Consider the following 16,499-nt stretch of genomic DNA (forward strand, 5'->3'; position numbering starts at 1 on the left):
TCACAAATGACCAACAGGGTCGTCATGATTATCAAACAATGATATGTACTCCTTCAAGCTAAGGCTAAAAAATTAAACGAATTTTTACGGTAAGTTATAAGATATCACAGCTAAAAGTGACAGCATTAAAATGACGATAAAATAGACGCATAAGAACAATAGACATGGTTTTATTGAATGAGTGAAGTATATTTGTGAAATATTTCGACGAATAAGGTTACATGAAAGTGTAAACAGCAACCATCTAACACAGCTACGTCACATTTGAGCCGTTTTGGAAAGAGAATCCAAGCTACGGCGGTCTCGTGTGGCTGCGATTAACTGTTCGTTTTTTAGCTTTTAAGAGCTTGTAATCACATTTCTACATGTTTTTTACCTACAACACAACAGAGTAAGACATGGTGAATCTTTTCATATCAAATAACTGTAATGTGAATTTTGTTGCAAGTCAACCTTTAAAGCAACACGCAAAAAATACGTGATATAATAATGGTTGTTACTTGAACAGAGTCATACATCACAAGAGTATCCACAATGGTGGAGCTCTATTATCTTGTAAAATACATTGACTGCTAACATTGCGGCTACTACATGGAGTGATCGGAAGAAGACCTTGAGCTTGAACAAAATTATTACTTGCTCCCTATATATTTGGCAACGTCAGAATCAATAAAACAGGCAATAAATCTTGTGGCGCTGGCAGAGGTTCGGTTTAGATAATTTCCGTTTATGTGATTTGGTCTTACTTTATTTCTAGATAGAGAAGGAAGGAGTCAGCGAGTGAATAAACATCGCTCATCGAATAAGGATAATAAGGATACGATGAGTTCTCAGTTTGCTGAGGTCTCCACTCATGTCAGCAAACCTAACATACAGGAAAAAGACTCCATAGCACCAGTGCGCCATGGCAAGTCACTTTGGGGTGATTTTCTTTCGCAGACTGACGGTCCGGAGAGTAGAGCACTAACAGACCAATCTTCATCGCAAAAGGAAACGTCTTGTCTCAAGACCCCAGAATGTACAATCAATGCTGACACAACATTTGAACCTTTTGATCGCTTTTCATCCCCTCAGCTAGGTACTCCTGTCGATTGTCATGAGCTGAATGTCTCTGCCAGGTCTGTACATGATGCAGTGGCAATAGCAATAGATACAAGTTCAGATGCTCTGGATGCTCCCCATGGCTGTGATAGACGTCACCAGTCTCTTCTAGTCAACAGTTTTGATTTAGTAAATTCGAGCTTAGAATCCACCCAGCTACATTTAGGTCAAAATTGTCACATCAGGTCAAAGGGTTCTGACAATGACATAAAGATAAACCGCTATGCTTTTGAAAATAAAGAAGCACAAATAACAGGTGTGAATGAAGCTGTAGTGAATGGGGTTTCCTTGGAAGAGAGCACAAAGCAAGAAATAGCTGAAGAAGAGTCGCCGCAGGTAGCCACATTTTCACTAGGATCCTTACCCGCTGTAACAGACGATGGAAGCCAGAGCTTGACAGACAATGACTCTTGTGATGCAGAGTCATGCAGTCGTGTAAGCCGGCTACATTCATCTGCTTCAGACCTTGATTCACCTCGGCCCACCACCACACCTTTAGTTGGCCTTGGTGGTAAGCAGCACTGTGGTGTATTTTATAATGCGATGACTTTCTTCCTGTTGCTGTTCTGATTGAATTATCTAGCTTCTGTTAGTTAACTAGATGGCACCTTTAATATTAAATACTGTTTGAGCCCTTTGTGAAAACATAGAAAAATTCTGTAGAGGTTATAGGCTTTGAACACGCTGGTTTATTACAGAGTTCTTTCCCAACCCACCTTCTCCAATATGTTCAACTAATAGTCCAGTTCATGGCAATTCTGGTGACAAACATATAAGATATATAATTGGAGAGTTATGCACTGACGATCTGGATGAAAACACTTCCTTGTTTGAACTAGGTGAGTAGCAGCCATGTTGGTAATCACCAGCTGGGCTCACTGCTAATGGGCCTTTTGGTCAAGCAGTTATGAAAGTTAACTAACCTTTTTTTTATTGCCGGTTTAACTATCCTGCTTTTTATGGCTATGCTACGCAGATGAAAGTCTCAAGTCAACACAAAGCTGCTCTACTAAACCGATGTCTAAAGGTAACCTGAGGCTCGCTTCGCAAGCTAACATGCATCAACGTGAGGAAGTAAATGTCTGGAGCAGGTTCACTAGCCCCAAGAACAGTTATATTCCGGCTCACACGAAGAGTATTTTTGAGCATTCCAGTCAAGACAGTAAGACTGTAATAAAATCTAGTTGGTATTTGATACACCTTGATGCGTCACCACGTCAGTTGCAAGCCTATGTTGGAAATTGGTTTTCTTTTTTGTATATCCTATTAGCCGTCAGCATTATTTGCTCTACCACTTGTCATCAAATAGATCTAATACATCCTTTGCTGCTTGAAAAGTGTAGCATCACTACATACCTCTTGTAGATGCTAGAGATGTAGTCTGTTGCACGGAACTCCCATCTACAGTTCCCACAGTATTTGGAGCCACACTGCCTACTTCCAAAATTAATTTGGCAAGAGCCAAAGTGCAAGAAAAACTTCTTGAATCTTCTACAATAAGTTGCTCTTCACGTACTGTAGATGAAGTGGGTCTCAATCCAGATGATGATTCTCGTGTATGTGATATATTATGACTGTTCTAATAGTTTTTCAGCGACTTCCTTATGGCAGCTTCACTTGTTGTTTGAGTTTAGTTGAACGACCTCTATCTTATGTTTTTCATTATTCTAGCTAATGGTAGATTGTTGGACTTTGAGGTTTCCGCCATACACCGCTAACATGAAGCAGGTGCGGAGGATGGTTGTACCTGTAACTTACAAGACTACTGTAGATTATAAGCAATGCATGGAGCACCTTCTCAGAGGTAGGCAATTGCGAGATTCCTTGTCAGCGCCTTTTAAGGATGTAAAATAACTATGCTGTTGTTAGGCGCTTGACTCAGCCAGCAACAGCCACAAGTAGCATTATTTGCTGAGTAGAAAATGAAAGTCACTGATTACATGTATATAGACTCTTACAACAGACTGTCTTGAAAGGTTAACCACAAGAGTCATTTCATGTTCTAGCTCCATACTGTTTCAGTTTACTGTTTTGTTTGACTCCTCATTGATGGAAGAAAGTCAATTTAGTATGAATATTAGCTTCTATGAGATAGATCTATGAAAACTGCACGCGTAAACCAAGATGGTATCAGCTTGCATCTCATGTTGTCTGGCTGGTCTGCTCATCTTTTCAGCATTGTATAAAAGTGTTGCTGGTTATTGTTTGTACGTACATAGTTTTTATTGCGGATCTCACAGCTTGTGATTACTTTAGTCATTCAAGCGAGTGTTACTCCTACATCATAAAATGAACATATGAATCTTGTTATATAAGAGGTATTTATCAAATTTTATATCCATGAATAATACTCCTGTAGAACTAACCTGACGGATTAAGCTTCATAGAGAGTATGGAGTGCAGTGTGTATATGGGGAGTCTAGTTGATGTAGAGATTGTAGATATGCTCGTGGTTTGTTTTGGTAAGAGTACTTAGTTGTTGATTTTGTAGAGTACATTAATGTGACTTTGTCAGACGTGTGTCAGAGGTACCATGAGGCCATGAAAGATGTGGATATCACTGGAGCAAGTTTTTGCCAGTCTTTAGGTGGGTCATATCAGTTCATAACCAAACATTAAGTCATATTTGGGTGGTAGATTTCTGAACTGCTATGAATGTGTATTTTAGCATTAATAGTATCCTAATAAGTAAATATAGTGTTTTGTTCTAGCAAAACAGCAGCTCTTCATTTCCGCATTGGTTAAGTATTTCCAGTACAATCAGTTGTCTGGTGGCATGGTGAGCAAATGGGCTCACCCAGTGCGCATTTTCAAAAGCTGCACAAATAATGGCTCTGCGATCCTGGCTATATATGCCTGAGACCAGTGGCATAGAAACCTTGACAACTGGAGCCATGCCTGGTTAAAGAGAACAGTTTAAGATTGGATTTCATTCATAATACCATCTGCTGCCTTATTGGGAGTTGAACTCCAACCCTCTTGTTTGCAGGTCAGGCCACTAGGTCAGGTCTAGACCCCTAGGCCACAACTTCTCAAATACAGTAGCCCAGTATACTCTTACTAGTAGTAGCTAACTAGCAGGTATAGGGAACTCCTTCAGAAAGGCTGTAGAATAGTTAGTTTCAAAGCCCTTTTAAACAGTTGTTTTCTACAGATATACATACCGAGGGATCGTCTAGCTTTGTAACATCTGGTAACCCGAGGTGCCAACACGGAGTTTCCTCTAAACTAGTCAAAGTGAAAAAAGAAGGACAGAACAGAGGCAGAATGTTCTACACATGCAACAACTCTCGCGGAGAACAGTGTAAGGTGTGTTACACGCATCAGAACACTAATAGCTAGCTGAACTAGTAAAAACTACTTGTGCATAAACACTTGAGGGGTACAAGCCCTGAAAAGAGCGCAGGTGTTCTTTTGTGTGTATAGTGTATTATACATTTAGGTTTATTTAAGCTTTCCTATTATCTATTGTGTTTGAAACTGTCTCATTCGATGCAGCAATGAAGCAATTCACCAGTAATAATTTAAAAGATAATTTGTGCCAGTATTTCAACTTGTGTCAAGACTGCTTTGTTTATAGTTTCAAATATTCTCATTCGCGTCTGTAGTACTTTGAGTGGGCTGACCAAGTGAGCGTCTCAGACGCCGGCCAACCATCCAGACCTAATGTTCTAAAGCTCTCAAGTGGACAGGCCGTGGAGGTTTATCTGAAAGGAAAAGCAATCTCCTTCTATTGCAATACTAAGCTTCAGAAAAGTTCAAATAGTTTTATAGCAAAGGTATACTTCTTGCATTTGTAGAGTGATTAGGAGCGTGCTCAAGTATTGGTTTGTTGCATCAACTACTGTATGTGGTTATCTGGCTTTCCGTAATGCTAAGATCATCTGTTGATAAGTATTGTAGGGTTATTATATTTATTAGCTGATAATAATTATTGGATTAATATTGTTATTTCTAAGGACTTTTTGCAAAAATTCGTTCTACCAAGTTTATATTAGGATATACAATTGAACATGTATCGGACTCGGAACAATTGATCTATTCTCGATTAAAGTAGGTAATGTACCTTTAATACAATATGATCCAGTGTCCTCTCTTTTGAAAGCCCTCTATTTAGTTTGTAAAGTCACAAGTTGAGCTATATGACCGTGTAGTCTGCTACAAACTGTTGAATGATCAAAACGAGGTTGTGATTCAACTTTGGTTGATTATGTTGGTACATGCAGAAATGGTCAGCCGTAAACGATACTGCGAGAAACAAGTCTCTATATCTACAGCTATCAAGAAGAGAAAAAGCCACATCCTACACAAAGGGTGAGACAGTTATTTTGGCCAGAGATTCAAATGTAGTAAACTGTTCTATCCACATTAGCTATTTTACTGGCTGTGCATTTGATGAGCTTTTGATATCGTCCTGCGTTAAATTCTGATAGTGACTCTTGGTCATTCAGCAAGTTGATTCCCACTTCTATGATGTCTGTTCAGGAGATGTCTGGGTCATCTCACAGTCATTGAACTTTGACCGGAAAGGTCACACATTTATAGCCAAGAGTGCCTTCTATGGACCTAATGCAGACTCCGAGCTGGAGTTGCTTCCCTTAGCTGGGTATGCTGCCACACTCAAAGTTATCAAACTTGTTTTATCTTTGAGTTATATAAAATGCATGCAGCTGTAAACATCACCTTATGTAGCTATATTATAGGTATACAGGAAGCAGCTGGTCTGATGGCAAGCAGTGTCATGCTATTCATGTACCTAATGTTTCTACGGACCTCATCTGCCTGGCTAACCTGCAGGAGTTGAACGCTAGAACAGTGCCTGTTCTTCCATGGCTTATTCATCCAAGGTTGGGTTCATTGTGTTTTAAGGTTTATTCGTTTCAAGTTATGTTCAGACAACTCAAGGTTATTCATCACAGGCTAGGCTCAGCATTCTTCAAGCCTTGTTTGTTGCCGGTCAAGTGTAGTTGAAGGTTTAATCGTCCTTGGTTAGTTTAAACTTATTCAAGAGTTTGTTTATCCTAGGTTAGGCTTCACTCGTTTTAAGTAATATCCATTGTCTTTTCTGATTTGATAAGTATTTTTGTGCAGCTGAGGTGGTGTTGTTTCACAAGTGATGTAGCTGCAATATGCCATTTGCAATAGTTTGATATGTTTTAATATAGCACACACCTTTTTATTGATTACCTCCTTATTGTTCTTATGTAATAGTCCTTATTGTTCTTATGTAATAGTCCTTATTGTTCTTATGTAATAGTCCTTATTGTTCTTATGTAATAGTCCTTATTGTTCTTATGTAATAGTCCTTATTGTTCTTATGTAATAGTCCTTATTGTTCTTATGTAATAGTCTTTATTGTTCTTATGTAATAGTCTTTATTGTTCTTATGTAATAGTCCTTATTGTTCTTATGTAATAGTCCTTATTGTTCTTATGTAATAGTCTTTATTGTTCTGAGATGCTTACCTGAAAATTTGTTCTTCTATTACAGTGGTCCTGAGAGAATCACAGGGCGCTTCCAAGTTCCAGTTGCCAGTAATCTAAAATTTAGTCTCCTTTTGTCAGAGGAATTTGTTGTAAGTGTAGACTCAGCTCCATGGATGAGAAGAAAATCTGTCAGTATAAAACTAGTGAAACATTTCATAAGTTTTGTTTTAGCTTGAGCGATAACGGTAATGTTAAGTGGAGTAGAGATATTTATTCATTCTGAACGTAAAGTTGTATGAATTTCTGAATAGCGAGTCAGGTCGCATTCGACGCCCTACGCAGGCTTTACTAGTGATAAGTTAATAGTACTGGAGTCATTCGTGTAACAGGTGTACACTTGTCACGCGTTACCAGCAGTAATTTTTGGCTTTGTTGAATTTTCCTCTGCCATTGAACCTATGGGAACATTATCGCATCAGTGGCATCTCTATGGGTAGAGTGTAGAGTGGTTATATTTACTAATTCAAAACGAATTTTGAACATTTAAATTATTTAAAATGTTTTTATAAAGAGTTGCTAATATTTTACTAGCTTGAATTTTTTTCTGTGATAGTCCGCTGAAGCTCGGCTGACTATACAAACAGTTTAACGACGTGGTACTATCCACAAACAAGTGCTTCAGACAATTGTCAAAAATATAACTGACAATTATCTCAATAGTCGACTTTCATAGCTGGGTATGCCGAGTAATATTGTTTATGTAGCTGCTCGTTTTGTCACCACAGTCATGCCCACAATCTACCCAATGTCAATGTAGGGTCTGGTTTTGACAAAAATTTAGTTTGGCTCTCTAAGATGAGTTTAAACGAGTCGGTGTGGAGTGACCTTGGCCCACTTTAATTTTCCTACTAGGAAAAATCTAGATTAGTGTTTAGACCAAGTGGTCATAGAAAACTGAACAGCATTAGACTGCTGTCATGTATGTAAATCAGGCTTAACAATCATCGTTGGAGTAATATACATACCGGTGTATATATATATATATATATATATATACACATACATGTATATATACATGTGCATGTATAAAGTTTATAAATGGATATATGTAAATACATATAAATTAGTATATATCTCTAAATATGTAAAATCTATACATATATATCCACATATATATACATACATGTGTATATTATTATATGCATTCATATGTTTGTTATCGTTAGAAACGCTAGTTTCTGAAAGAATAATAAAGAAAATTCACTCAATACACTATGTGAAGGGTGAATTATAGTGTAATGTATAACATCTATATACATGTATATAAACCTGTGTCTCTTCATCTGTCCAGTTATATCGATAAAGTTTTATGGACAAAAAATGTGCTTTGTACTGGATTTGAACTCGGCACCACCAGTTTTTATTAGACGGCAACTTACCCATTAAACCACAGAAGCTATTTGCGATACAATGGATTAATCATGATCGTATTAAAATCAGCTTAAAATGCTCACGATTGAAGCGAGTGTAAAGTTCCTATTGGTTATTACTAGCACGGTTGATCATTACACATAACGTAACGATTATTAAGCTGGCTTCAAATATGGCTATTGCTATAGTAAGGATTTAGACTACGAGCTCACCAGCTAAGTTACTCAAATTCATTGGGTATTTTATTACCCATACAACGCTGAGCGTTCAGCTAGTACACACACACATATATATATGTGTGTGTACTAAACACAACCGATTTGGTTCTTGATAAAATACCAACTCAATATTCCTCACACTTCATTTCTCAAAATAGAAATTCATAAAATATTTACTTTTACCGCGTCAAATATTTAAAAATGAAATATGCTTGAACGTAACATAGTTTAAATATACATATATATATATATATGTATCACATATTTATATCACATATGTATATCACATATATACATAACATATATAGACCTACATATGCGATATATACATATCACATATACAATATATACATCACATATATGTATATATATCACATATACCAGTATATATCACATATACTGTATATAGCACATATATATCACATACATGTATATATACATCAAGTATATCAGACCTATATATATGATGTACACTGTATATCACATATATATATAACACACGCACATATATATATATATACTGTATAACACACATATACATATCACATATATATACAATATATATGCACATATCATTTGACATACATGTAATTAATGTATTTCATGAACAAAGGAGAGACTGGCAGCCACCATGGTTGATAAATACCAACTCAATCAAGGTCAGGCGGCATCACTTATGACAGTCGCTCGCATGTTCTGCTCCCAGGATGCCACTCCTATCTGCCTCATCAAAGGTTTGTCATAGGTTCCTTAGGTTGTACTTGAGGTGATTGTAGATAGCTGTTATGGTGAGGTAGTGCCTACAGTCGTCAGCCACGCATTGAAAAGAGCTGCAACTATTCATCAAGTCTTCTTATTACTCTTTTTCAGTGTTTATTTTTGTGGCGCTACATATATGTAAAACATTTTTTCTTTAGAAATGATAATAGGATAATGATAATGGACGACCCGATAAAACTATATATACCTATAAGTTCTTGTAAAAGCTGTGGCATTCCATTGTAGGTCAAGCATAGGCTGTAGTCATTGGTATTATCATTATTGCTACTCAGGGTCGTCTCTCGCGTGTTGTTTCTTCTGGTCTACAATAGACTGACTTAAGCTGTAGAAAGTGTTACCTATTGGTGATTATTGTAGGAGTCTTTGGTGCGGGGAAGAGTTATCTCCTCGCAGTTGTAGTAGAGTTTATAGTGCAAGTGCTGGAAAGGGTAGACAACCTTGATAACTCAACTCCAGAAGATTGTGCATCCTCTAAGATACTTATATCATCTTTAACTAATGTAGCAGTGGATAGGATACTTCTTTGGTGAGTCTGTCTGTCACTATGGCCAATTGCTGTATTTATTAGTGTTTGACTATTTATCTAAGGAGTGCTTCAGTTGTCCTTGGGTCTCTTAGAAACTTAATCCCTTCTACACAACCTTCGAGCGTAATACATTAACTTGATAAAAGCTGCATCTGTATCCAGTGCAATAATGTTGTAGCTTGTTTGTTGATGAGCTCTTTGGGTTATAGAAATGACCACTTCAATTCCTTATTTTGAACTATGTTACGTTCAAGCATATTTCATTTTTAAATATTTGTCGCGGTAAAAGTAAATATTTTATGAATTTCTATTTTGAGAAATGAAGTGTGGGGAATATTGAGTTGGTATTTTATAAAGAACCAAATCGGTTGTTTTTAGTCGATATACTACTAGTAGTATATACTGATATACTTAGTAGTATTTGCATACTTTTGCATAACATTAAAATGTGTAGTTTGTTTATAAATACATGTAGGAATCAAAATAAATTATAGTTTTATTGTAAATTTAAAAAATGGCTGAAGTTCACCTCTTGGCATCGTTTTATCAAATTTTTTTGCTGCATTTCAAACAAAATTGTATGGTTTAAAATACATGTAGGTTTCACTTGGTATTTCATCAAGATCCGTATCTCACCCATTTGAACATGATTTTTTATATATTTTAAGAGCAATAGTTATCAAATACACACCAGTTCCATAGCGTATTCTTTATGTAGAGTAACATATGAGCAGCATTCTCTGGCAGCATTATCTGTCAGCATTCTGCAACAGCATGTATAGAATGGCTAAAGATTAGTACCCTATATACAATGTGTACATTCCCAACTACCGGTAGGTCTATTAGCAGCCTGTATCCTAGTGAGTCTATGTGAACATTCTGTCTCTTTGTGTAACTTTAATGTACTTCAGCTTACAGCAGCATGGCTTTACAGACTTCTTGAGAGTTGGTAGTATGAGGAAGATTGCCAAGCCTATCTTACCACACAGGTATATGAGCAATATAATTATAATTCTGTTTTGTTGCTGACCTAAAGCTACAGTACTCTTCAAGATAATAGAAATAATTCCATAGTGGATTGGAATTGTCAGACAAAGCCACATCATCTGCCAGTGTTATTGTTTTTACTGTAAATTTTGATGACAGAATTTATCACCATAATGATTCATAATTTTTCACCAAGTGATTGAAAAATTTGAACTTCACTAGAGGTTTCTGGTTGGCTTTATTTACGGTACAGTTTGTTATCAATACATTTGTTACTGTAATTATTACATTTATCAACTCTGGTCACATATCTTATTATATGAAGACTCTTCATCACTGCACAAGTTCTGTTGTAATTCTCAGCTTTTTATAATTCAGCGAGAACAATATAGGCATATACTTACTCTTGTATATTGCTAAATGCTAATGATCGTGTGTCAGTAGTACACGCATAGACATGTATGTCTTATTCTAATGCCTGATATATGTATGTTGTTGCATGGCATCATTTTTAGTATGTCTTCAACTTACTTTTAGTGCTGTGTTTGTCTGTCTTTGCATAGAGAGATATTAGCAACTAGGCCAACCGATAGCATCTTGTAAAAATCTGTGTGTTATTGCAAATTTATAAGTTTTTTTTTCTTGTTCATGACAGTCTAAAAGCTATATAGTTATTTACATGAAACATGGTCTAGCTATATCTAAAGTGGGCAAGATTCAAAATAACATTTTGATTGTGTTAGGAAGCAGCCCTCTCACCATTCTAATGCACCCGGGATATTGGTACAACCTAGGAATGTACACTGTAGGTAAAGACTATTAGCCAATATACTCATCAATTAGATCCATCGTTAATCTCTGGCTATTATACTGATAATTCTATATATTTAGCCGCAGTTCGTCGATATACAAACCCTAACAACATGCTTTAGCTTTTGAACACAGGCTTCTATATATTGTTACAGCCTGCATGCGCTAGGGAGCAGCACCGTGGAACTGAAGGAGCTCCAGGATATGTTGAAAGATGAACAACTGAGTACTTCAGAAAAAGTGTATGTCTTTATCTGTGGCTGGCACATTTCTCGTTGTATTCACCTTCACCTGCTTTATCTACTATATGTCATGGTTTTATTCTAGAAATATACGAAAAGGAATTGCTGTGCAGAAGTCAGGGCTTAACAAGCAGGTATGATGCTATCTCTCAAACTTAATCATCTCTTCAGCACCATAAAATTCAGTTTGCTCATGTTCATAAGGCTTACTGGTCATTGCTAGTATGTACACCGGTTGTACGTAGTGATATAATTGTGCTTTGTAGAGGCTGAGTAAAACTAGAGTTGTAGGTGTAACCTGCGCGGCGTGCTCATTTCCAGCACTCGACCATCTGACATTTAAGGTAAGTCTCAACCTTTTGCCATTGCGAGTAGATCAAAAAATCTTTTGTTTATAGGGTGTCATGTTGTTGTAAGTAAATCAACTGATGGTTTGTGTATGTATGTCTTTTTGTTGTAACTAGATTCAACAATCTCATGCTGTCCCATTAAATCATGCTTTAGTAAGTGTGTCAGAGTATCTTTGGAGCATTGAAACTGTATTATTGCACTTATCTAAATTTATTGGTGTGAGTTGAGAAAAAGTGTTGAGAATTAGGTAATCAACTTGAGCAATCACACTCTGCCTGTATATATTGTGTAGTGGAGTGACAATACATTACTAGGTGGTCCTACTGGATGAATGCAGTCAGATGACAGAGCCGCTTTCCCTTCTTCCCATGAAACGGGCCGCCTGCTCTAAACTCGTACTTGTGGGGGATCCTAGGGTAAGTGCATTTGATGTAAAAGTCTAGAGTAATTTGCTTCTGTAACACAAGTCATCCAACTTTCATCAACTTAATGATCCCCATGTAATGCCTCTTTTAATAAGTTTTGTGTTAATATGTGTCTGTCCAGCAACTGAGACCAACCATACAAGGCAGCGCCCCATGTAATGCCTCTTTTAATAAGTTTTGTGTTAATATGTGTCTGCCCAGCAACTGAGACCAACCATACAAGGCAGCGAGTCATCACATGATCATGGCCTGGAGCAGACAATGTTCGATAGACTGAGTTCTATGGCAAGTTGTATAGATTATCATTCAGCTTTCATAAAAAACTTTAGCCTATGAGTATGCCTCATCTTTCATTGTGATATAGAATAGTTACTTACAGTGATGTAGTCTTTTTTATTCTTATGTGTCATGGTATCTACTTTTGTTTTACCAAAGACGCGCAATGCTTTGGTGATGTATCAGAGGCCATGTATGATCCTAAGGAATTCATCTTAAAAATCATTGTCTGCATCATTATCAGTGAGAGGCCATGGCTATATAACTTGTTGGTCTACTGGCCATGACAGGTCACTCGTAATAGAGCAATTCATAATCTGTTCTCTCGAGACTCAGTGAATGCTTTTTAACAAGTTGAGCTATCTTCTCGGTGAATACCGGGACGTCTCAAATATAATATATTATTAATTTATTATATTTAAGACGTATTAATATATAATACGTAGTAACATAATAATAGTATTACATAATAATATATTTATATAATATATTATTATATTTAATAGCCTATTCCTATCTTCAAAATACAGAACTCTGAATTACTTCCTTTTGAATTTACAACTATACTAAGAAAAGAGCAGACAACTCTTTTTGTATCTTTCAGTTATGTTCTAATTTTGATTACCAAAATTATGGAACTCTTGTCAAATCCATCATTTTATGAATCATTTAGTCCATATATTCTGTGAATAGGCTGTAAGTCTTTCCATTATTGTGAATGTTACCAGAGCGTGTCATGTATTTTCTAAAGAGAAATATTTGTACTAAACAGCTCTGATCTGTGTAGGGTGTACCAACTAGCGAGCTCTCTACTCAGTATCGCTGTCACCCAGCTATCAGCGGTTTATGCAGAGACCTCTTTTATGATGGAGCACTTGCAGATGGTGTCACAGCGAGTCAGCGAGCTCCTTTATGCGTAAGTCTGATGATAATGTTGTGCTTAGACCCCTGATTATCAACACATTTGACTGGCACTTGTTCTAACAGCTAGCTGGCATTAGCTAGCTGTCATGCCAATCAATGGAGACTGGGCAATCATGGTTTGGAAATTTTTGTTAAATAGAGGAAGGTTTTACTAGCTATTGTATTGTTTTAGGAAGATCTCCCTCCTATCTGTCTGTACAATGTACAAGGGTCCCAGAGGTTTGGTGAAGCAGCAAGTTTTTACAACGATCAAGAAGCAGTATTTGTTTCAGAGCTTCTCAGGTTTCTCATGACTTGTAGCATAGAGGCTGAACAAATTGGAGTTATCACTCTCTACAAAGCTCAGGTGTTGAAAATACGCTCACTGATGTCCCAACAGCCAAGGCAAGTTCAGTGTAGATGTGTAGGCATAGTCTAACACCGATGCTATTGTTTTGTTTTTAGATTTGTGAACTTGCTAATATGATTAATTGGCATTCTGCCTTACATGTTCTTGTTTATCTGAACGATGAAATTTTAGTTATTGAAGTACTTTGTTACAAATATTACAGTCAAGTATTCATGAAGAACATGCTCTGTATACCTGTTGTATACCTGTTGTATACTTATTGTACTAGGTTTATTAGTATGAAATTGACACTGTGTCGGACCTTTGATACATGCATGTCAATACAATTGCTCAATGTATTTGCGTACTTACAATTTGAAGGAGGCGCATGTAGATTTGGGGACTTAAAGTATGAGGAAGGTGCAGGTAGATTTGGGTACTTACAGTATGAAGAAGGTACAGGTTAATTTGGGTATTTACAGTATGAAGAAGGTGCAAGTAGCAACTGTTGATTCATTTCAAGGAGGAGAGCGTGACATCATCATACTCTCATGCGTTCGGACTGAGCAGATGGGATTTGCTGACGACACAAGGTGCTTGCTTTAGTGCTTTGCTACTACCGACAAAATTGTTGGTCAGATATCTGAAATTTATACATTGGTCATAACAGGCATTAGATGTCTATGAAAAGATGTTTTTTTAGTGTCTCCAATTTGTTGTATCATAACATTGGGATTCAACCACATAACAGTAGTGACAACCTTTTCAACATTGTCCACTAAATGTCTATAATTACCAATATGTTGCATACTTTTCTGTATCTGCAGACGAATTAATGTGGCCCTGAGCAGAGGGAAGCACCATTTGCTTATAGTCGGCCATCTTGGCAATCTTCGAACTAACACCCTTTGGTCCAAGGTGGTGTCTTATCTCGAAGGTTAGTGGCGTGAGAAGAAATGTTTGTCAGACATTTGCTACTAATCAACGGCTATTGATTGGCTATACTAATGTGTCATTCTCTGAATTTTAATAACAACAATGTTTGTACAAGGTCGATGGTAATAAACACTTGAAATCAGGCATTTTCATGTGTCTTATTTAGAAGCGGAATAATGATACGCTAACAAACCTGCTATTTTCAGTTGCTTGCTATCAATAAACTTGGTTACATTCGTAAAGAACCTCCTCTAGCATACTATGGTCTGCCTCTGCCTGATCACACAGCCCTTAATGTTTGATGTGAAGAGGTTCTACCATTTCTATCTTCCATACGCCGTGGTTGTGTGTGCTAGATGGCAAAATAGTTGATATATAATATTTATTAGCTTTCACCCGATTGTGGTTTATTTATAAACAATATTTACCTCTTCAACATTTGTGTCTCGCAGACATGTCAGATAGCATAAGGAGTGGTACAAAGGAGATGCGAAAATGGAAGCAGATCATAGCAGATAAGTCTGCGAGCAATTCGGTGAAAAGGAGATCTGCTGGTGTTGAAAAGTCCCGAAAGAAGACAGCACGGTTTGAGAATGTTTCTCCGAGTCTAAACCCTGGTGATGCCGCTGACCTGGAAATTGATAGTCTAACTAGTAAGTTTGTCTCGACGCTCTCATGAATCTTAAAACTTCATCTCCAAGAGATATGGTTGGTTTTTCTTTGGTCTTTTTCTCCAATTTCACTTCATATTACTGAAATATTTCAATTTTTTTAAATGGTTTCTCTCTATAGAGCTAGGTATAGTATCTTAGACTAGTGAACAAGTGTTAACAATAGTTTCTGTTACTCAGTAGATCTAGGTATAATATTCTAGACTTGTGACCACGCATTACCAATAGTTCCTGCCACTCTATAGATCTAGGTATAATATTCTAGACTTGTGACCATGTGTCACCAATAGTTCCTGCCCCTCTATAGATTTCGGTATAATATTCTAGACTTGTGACCATGTTTTACCAATAGTTCCTCCAGTTTATTGCTACTGCTAGATGTTTCTCCCGATATTGTTGCAAGTGGTAATGTATTGACAGATGGAACTAACAATACATCAGCAGATCAGAAAAAGGAGTTAGTTCTATTGGACAGTTCCTCTGGAAGTTTTGTGGATACTTTAGGAGAGGGAGACGACTATCTAACATTTTATCAACCAGTTTAGTCTCAGCTTTTCTATATATTTTCATGTCCTAATATCATTGCAGCTTTCATTATTCCAAGCTCATGGTTGAAGCTAGTCCTTATTTTTTAGCTCAGGAAATCTACATGAGATAGCACTATTTTAGTCACAATATTTGGCCCTTTGTAAACGTTACTGTTACTTAATGGTCAAGTTATGGGTCTGTTGTGTATATTTATCACCTGTTAACAATTTCCCAGTTATTTTGTTATATTTCAATTTAAGATATACCGTTTGTTGCCCCTCTAACTGTTCTTCTGATTATTATACGTCATTGTGTATATTCCTCTAGAAATAGTATGTTATAGGTACATATGGATAGGATGTGGTGTGTGTATGTATGAATATGATGTTGCATGTGTGGATATGGTGTAATTGATATGGTGTGATGTTATCTATGTACCTATAGATATGACATATTGTGTGTGTACCAACATATGATAATTTGTGTATATACCCATAGATATGACGTGTTGTGTGTATGCACTTATAGTTATGACGTGT

General features: G+C 36.7%; 1 protein-coding gene across 1 annotated transcript in view; it reads left to right on the forward strand.

The window, feature by feature from the left end:
- Positions 1-16,233, forward strand: part of LOC137390910 (uncharacterized) — a 34,118-nt gene extending 17,885 nt beyond the window's left edge. The window contains exons 8-33 of the mRNA XM_068077226.1: positions 758-1,612; positions 1,800-1,940; positions 2,078-2,263; positions 2,467-2,657; positions 2,773-2,905; positions 3,593-3,688; positions 4,256-4,410; positions 4,710-4,880; positions 5,328-5,415; positions 5,587-5,707; positions 5,805-5,948; positions 6,592-6,676; positions 8,790-8,910; positions 9,314-9,482; positions 10,394-10,471; positions 11,435-11,521; positions 11,607-11,655; positions 11,788-11,865; positions 12,187-12,288; positions 12,499-12,582; positions 13,361-13,489; positions 13,670-13,881; positions 14,308-14,418; positions 14,653-14,762; positions 15,214-15,414; positions 15,853-16,233. Of these exons, the coding sequence (XP_067933327.1) occupies positions 758-1,612; positions 1,800-1,940; positions 2,078-2,263; positions 2,467-2,657; positions 2,773-2,905; positions 3,593-3,688; positions 4,256-4,410; positions 4,710-4,880; positions 5,328-5,415; positions 5,587-5,707; positions 5,805-5,948; positions 6,592-6,676; positions 8,790-8,910; positions 9,314-9,482; positions 10,394-10,471; positions 11,435-11,521; positions 11,607-11,655; positions 11,788-11,865; positions 12,187-12,288; positions 12,499-12,582; positions 13,361-13,489; positions 13,670-13,881; positions 14,308-14,418; positions 14,653-14,762; positions 15,214-15,414; positions 15,853-15,977 (4,022 nt within the window). The 3' untranslated portion in view covers positions 15,978-16,233. The remainder of the gene's footprint in view (positions 1-757; positions 1,613-1,799; positions 1,941-2,077; positions 2,264-2,466; positions 2,658-2,772; positions 2,906-3,592; positions 3,689-4,255; positions 4,411-4,709; positions 4,881-5,327; positions 5,416-5,586; positions 5,708-5,804; positions 5,949-6,591; positions 6,677-8,789; positions 8,911-9,313; positions 9,483-10,393; positions 10,472-11,434; positions 11,522-11,606; positions 11,656-11,787; positions 11,866-12,186; positions 12,289-12,498; positions 12,583-13,360; positions 13,490-13,669; positions 13,882-14,307; positions 14,419-14,652; positions 14,763-15,213; positions 15,415-15,852) is intronic.
- Positions 16,234-16,499: the final 266 nt, after the last annotated feature.

This window comes from Watersipora subatra, chromosome 3 (genome assembly GCF_963576615.1).
Source record: "Watersipora subatra chromosome 3, tzWatSuba1.1, whole genome shotgun sequence".
Lineage (NCBI taxonomy): Eukaryota > Metazoa > Bryozoa > Gymnolaemata > Cheilostomatida > Watersiporidae > Watersipora > Watersipora subatra.